The sequence below is a fragment of the Manacus candei genome, unplaced genomic scaffold (assembly GCF_025592945.1).
Source record: "Manacus candei isolate 608988 ecotype Guabito, Panama unplaced genomic scaffold, ASM2559294v1 h1tg000003l, whole genome shotgun sequence".
NCBI lineage: Eukaryota > Metazoa > Chordata > Aves > Passeriformes > Pipridae > Manacus > Manacus candei.
In genome coordinates, this window is record NW_026138051.1 from 8,095,302 (window position 1) to 8,101,311 (window position 6,010).

The 6,010-nt window shown below is 42.0% G+C and overlaps 1 protein-coding gene across 5 annotated transcripts in view; it reads left to right on the forward strand.

Moving 5' to 3' along the window:
- The window catches only part of TENM1 (teneurin transmembrane protein 1), a 548,864-nt gene extending 542,955 nt beyond the window's left edge, over positions 1-5,909 (forward strand). For all 5 annotated transcript variants that reach the window (XM_051792682.1, XM_051792691.1, XM_051792676.1 and 2 more), the window contains one exon: positions 814-5,909. In XM_051792682.1, the coding sequence (XP_051648642.1) occupies positions 814-1,572 (759 nt within the window). In that variant the 3' untranslated portion in view covers positions 1,573-5,909. The remainder of the gene's footprint in view (positions 1-813) is intronic.
- Positions 5,910-6,010: the final 101 nt, after the last annotated feature.

Here is a 6,010-nt window from a genome sequence, read left to right on the forward strand (position 1 = left end):
TACCTCTGAGCGAGCATTCATGTTTTGCATTTGATCATATGAGCATCTGTTAACAAAGAACTATGATTTTGTAAAGAGGCCTTTCCTCTTAGTCAGGGAAGGGAATTATAAAGCATTGAGAGTTCACGTTAAAGTTCACAACATTTAACACACTTCCCATGCACAAACAACCGCACCAAGTGCAGAAGGCTGGGGGTCACACCAGATGTAAGAGCATGTCCATGGAAAATTGTCACTGAGATATTAAAGAAGCTTTTACAAGGCACAGAAAAGATGTAGTGATGGGTATAGTGTTAAACAACAAAGAGATGGTTGGAATGAAGCTTCTTTTAGCCTCTATGGGGAGTAAGATCTGCAAATGTGATGTACTTGCTTGGTTCCTGTTGTTCTAGTGCCTCAAGACCTTCACAACCTGCTTTCCTTAAAGAATGGGCTATAAAATCTGTTACTGTGATTTTACAGAAGATGAGCACAGCTTTGAGTTCAGCTTTTCCTGAACTGCCTAAGGGCTGAAAGAGCAGCCATTAGAGTTCAAGGGGGAGGAAGAATTTAAAGGAAGAACAAATACAAAAATAGCATTTGTGATAAACATCTTTCCATTTGCTTTCTAGAAATGAAGGAGTCCAAGAGACAGAAAGCACTACCACAGGCAATTAGAAAGCCTGTGCATATGTCCAGGTTCTGTAGGTGTGTACAATATTTTCCAAAAAAATTGGAGATCCATTCTAAGCAATTAAGAGATGAGTAAGGTCTGTGAGATACTGTAATGAACTGCAAGGTGCCTCACCTGCAAACTTGTGTTTTCTTTTCCAGACTATCCTTGGCATTCAGTGTGAGCTACAAAAGCAACTCCGAAACTTTATATCCTTGGACCAACTTCCTATGACACCCAGGTATAGTGATGGCAAGTGTTCTGAGGGAGTGAAGCAACTGAGATTTGCAGCTGTTCCTTCAGTATTCGGGAAAGGCATCAAATTTGCGATAAAGGACGGGATAGTGACAGCTGACATTATCGGTGTGGCTAACGAGGACAGCCGGCGCATTGCTGCCATCCTCAACAACGCTCATTATCTGGAGAACCTGCATTTCACCATTGAGGGCCGAGACACCCATTACTTCATCAAGCTGGGCTCTTTGGAAGAAGATTTGGCCCTCATCGGCAGCACCGGAGGGCGCCGCATCTTGGAGAATGGCGTCAACGTGACGGTGTCGCAGATGACTTCTGTGATCAACGGCAGGACTAGACGCTTTGCTGACATCCAGCTCCAGCACGGCGCACTCTGCTTTAACGTGCGGTATGGAACAACAGTGGAAGAGGAAAAAAACCACGTCCTGGAGATAGCCAGGCAGCGAGCCGTGGCTCAGGCCTGGACTAAGGAGCAGAGGCGGCTACAGGAGGGGGAAGAAGGAATTCGAGCATGGACAGACGGAGAGAAACAGCAGCTTTTAAGCACTGGGAGGGTACAAGGCTACGATGGATATTTTGTTTTATCTGTGGAGCAGTATCTCGAACTTTCTGACAGTGCCAATAATATTCACTTCATGAGACAGAGTGAAATAGGCAGAAGGTAACAAAGAAAATCTCTGCCTTTGCGTCACCAAAGACTGCCTGTTTTTAAACGTAAAATGGTTTATTGTATTGGTTTTTCTAGATCAGAACTCTGTATATATAAATATAGAGGAAAAAAACATATCCAACTGCCTTTAAATGTGACAGAAGATGGTATTTTAATATTGTTTGTTTAACTCTTTGAGAGATGACAGTGACAATTTTTAGTTCTTGTGTGGCAGTATTCAAAAATTTCAGAAGCAGAGTCCTGCGAGCCGAGCGCCGCGACCTGCGCGCGAGGTGCCCGGGGTGACACCGCACAGCCCTGCGGGGTAGGGGCGAGCGCCACATGCTCTGCCTTCTTCTAAAGAAACACAACTTTTTTGTTGTTGGTTTAATAATTCACCAGTTATTTAAAAGGTTACAGAGCCTGATTCTGCAACCCGTATTTACTGGGTGGTTTTTATCCCAGTGAGATCTCCCGTAAGTTCCAGGGATTGCACACAGAAACCAGACTGTGTATGGAAACTTCGTAGTTGCTCACCAACCCCGCACATGTCATTCCTCACAGCTAGGAGCTAAGGGATTTTCTAACCTGGGAAATCTGACTTGTGTTGGATTCAGTACATACAAGGCTGTCCCCTGTGGCCTTTGCTCTGTTGTGGCCGCCCCTCAGTCACCCCATGTTGAACACCACATTATGTTTACTCGTGCGTGTGGGGTCTCTCTCCCAGGGTTTCCCTTGGCACTGGAATATATTGCAGTCTGGGAGCACACGTAGAGCTGCCAGTCTGCCTGGTGGAGGGATCTGGGTGGCACAGCATTACCGGGTTTCAGCCAAGCTGTAATCTTTAGGAGGCTCTCTGCTGGTATCGGTGTGCTCCAGGCTGGGCTTTAACCCCGTGCTTTGGGGACAACCCAGCTGGGAGACCACAGGGAGCAGTAACAAGCCGTGCAGGATCAGTCCTGCCTGTAGTCACTGGGCCAGGACTCGTCTTTACACAGATGATTTGGAAGTTGCAGTGTTGTTGGGTTAAGGCATCGTGTTCTTTTCATCTCAAATTAATAATCCTGTTGTAGTACTCATTTTTCCAAGTCTGAAGAAGATTGGTGGGTTGGGAGTTGATGAACCTAAGTGTGGATAGTAAATGTGTTGATATGTTGGAGATGACTCTTCACTTTTCAGCTCAATATCTAGAGCACATAGAAAAGCATTATATTGCATGGACAGAAATTTTTATTTCCCAAGGTATCATGCGCTGCTGGCACAGTTACTTCATAGCAGAGTAGGTGATCCTTCCTCCAGCTTGTCATTGTTACAAAACCTGATTATCAGGAGGTGAGGCGGGCACATGGGGAGGGGGGGATGGGCAAGCAGTTTTCCTTTACTGACTTTCAGAGGGAGCTAGAAGTCTTGTTATAGAGCCTGTGTATCCGTAACAGTGATGTTATTGCACATTTCTTTCAAAACGGACATAGTAATATATTGAAACAATTTCTGTTCATATTTACTGAAGCCAACAAAGTGCATTCTTTGTCTTTCTTCCTTTTTTCCAGTTTTCTCTTTTCCCTTGTTTTTGGGCAAGTGGAGCAGACTGTACCCAAGTTAGAGATGAGCCTGAACTGGCATCTGAGACCTGAGCCCCTCACTGGAGTTTGAGCTCAGCTCTCAGCCTCATCCCATTGTCTTCTCTTCCCAGACTCCCTCTGCTCCCCTGGGAGCCATTACAGCTTTAGGGGTGCGGGATCAGGCTGAGTGGGAGCCTGGCCCCTGAAACCCTCCTTTATCCCCAGCCAGGGGGAACTGTGGACCAAAATCTGCACGTACACATTGTGATCAGGCTCATCATTAACTAACGTACAGGACAGGGAGCTGACAACATCCAGGTTTCACAGCTCAGATTTCTGTAATTTTCCATACAATCACGGAGAATTTGAATACCTCCACACCAGCCTAAAAATGGACCTTCAAATCCTTGAGCCTCTAATATGCTTTTAATCAATGGAAGAATAATTTATTAATTGTATATAGAGAGTGCATTCATAAATGTGATGATGTATTTTATCACTGATCCAAGATGTCAATATTAGAGTCTATTTTACTTATATTTTAAGCAATTATACTTTTTTGCAATTCACTAATGAGGATCATTTTCAAACTGCTTTAAATATCCATTATAAACAAATATTTGAAGCTATTAGAGTTACCTTGAACTGTGCATTTCTAGTATGTAATACTTATTTAGTTAGCTTGTGCCTTTAGTTTCTTAAAGTTATATTTGTATTATATGCAGGAAATGCACTTTGTATTACCTACAGCTGTGGTTTTTAATACTGCCTTGATTACTGTTGTTCTCATGTTATGCCAAAAGGTCTAAGAGTGAAATGTCTTACGAGTTTGTCTTTGGAAGTAGATTTGGCATTTTCCCATTTCCTGGGTGCAGTCTAAGGTACATTTTGAACAATATCTCTTATGAGAATATGGATCCATAAAGACTCACATGATATTACATGGCCCAGTTACAAGAGCAAAAAAAATGCCTTCATCGTAACAGTTTCGTAAATTTAGGAAACTGAATATAAATGTTGTGTTGAGATTACAGCGCTAAAGAAATGTGTTATTACTGCAAGCACATGGGAGACTGAAGTCGTAGATATACATGGGCCAGCCAGCAGTGATTCGTGAGAACTACATGAACAAATAGCTTTGGACCATCTTGTTCATGAACAACCTCAGATGGAGGCAGGGAATATTTCAGTCTCCATTTTTTTTTTCCTAGTAGTTAGACCAATTTCTCAGTGGTTGGTTGTTTGGTTGTTTTTTTTTTTTTTAATATATCTCATTTTCTTTTTTTCTTTTTTCTTTTTTTTGATTTTGCACTATAGCCTAGAGACCCAATTTAGGAAAAAAAGAAAAATAATAGCATGGAAATTTTTACTGTTATTTAGATCAGATGATAATTTGATGCTAGCGTTCTGCACTGCAAACAAGGTTCTGAAAGTGGAAAAAAGAAAATAATTAAAATAAAATAAAAACCACTATTGCACACTATTCTGTAGCAAAGTACTTACCATGAGAAATTCGTGCTATATTTTTTATGACAACCAAATGAATAGTGTGTACAATAACATTTCCTTTGCTTTCATATTTATTTAGCAAATCTAGAACATTTCAAAGTTATAAATATATATATATAGATATCTATGTAGAACATAGCCAAATAAATATATATGAACTGGTCAGTTTGCAACTGAGTGTACACACCTTAGCTCTTTGGTTTGAGCTCTTTTGCATTCCTCAGCTGTGCACTGGCTGGCCAGGGGTGGCCTCGCACTCTGACCATGCTCTGGGCTCATAGGGCAGCAGCTTCTCCAGGGTGAGCAATGGCAGTGGGTGCTGTTGGAAGCCAAGGTGCTGCTCCAAAGAGGTAGGTGGTTTAGGCAGAGGAGCTCCTCTGGTTTAGCTGAGCCAAAGGAGATGGGCAGATCCCCAGCAGGGTGTTCGTGTGCTCGGGGCGCTCGCCGTAGTGCGGCTGATCTGGCGCGGTGACACCCAGCTCAGGCTGCGCCAACAGCCCTGAGGGTTTTCCTGTCAAATGCTGACTGTTATTTAAACCTCTCCTTGATACAAAACATTACCGGGTCGAAAGCACCCTGGCTGCCAGAGGAATCGCTTCCAGGCAGAAACTGGGAATGGTGGAGTCGGACTCGCTGTCGATTTGTCTGGGCATTTGTCACCTGCCATTATTTGTCTAAGGAAACGTGTTTGACAATTTCCAGTTTTTCCTTAGATCTCGTGGTGGACTTTAGCCTTTTAATAAATGTTAGTATATCAGATCGTGTCCTTGACAGTATTTTACTTGTATGAACCATGATAAAACATTACAATCTTCATACTCTTCTGGCAGAAGTGTCAATAAACGAGAACGAGAAGCATAGCATACGATATATGTCAAAGTAATGTTCCTTTTTAGCTTTCTCATCAACAGTAAAAAATGTTTACAATGTATGCCAAGATCTTCACTTTCTGTCTAACACCAGTTAGAGGTTCTGATCTTACAGAAATTGTGTTATAATGGCCTCAGCCTCGTTGCTAGGAAACAATAGATCCCAATTTTTTTATTCCTGCTCTAACTCCTGTGCTGAATAGTGACTGGATACTGTACAGGTTTATGTTATATGGCTGCAGTTAAATGGTCTGATGCATTTTGCTCTGGGTTTCAGACCAGAAGCATGCATTTTCTACAAGAACATCCCAGCAACACGCTGTAAATATTGAAAGTTAATATATTATGTGTCGATATTTGAAAAAGAAAGTACTTTGACTATTTCATTTTTAAAAAATAAAGGTGCAAACTGATGGCATGTGATGTTGTTTTTGTTTACACAAGTATTTGGGATATTCTGGTCATATCAGTAAAAGCTGCTTCCATAGAGCTAAATAAGGACTTTAGCCAATAT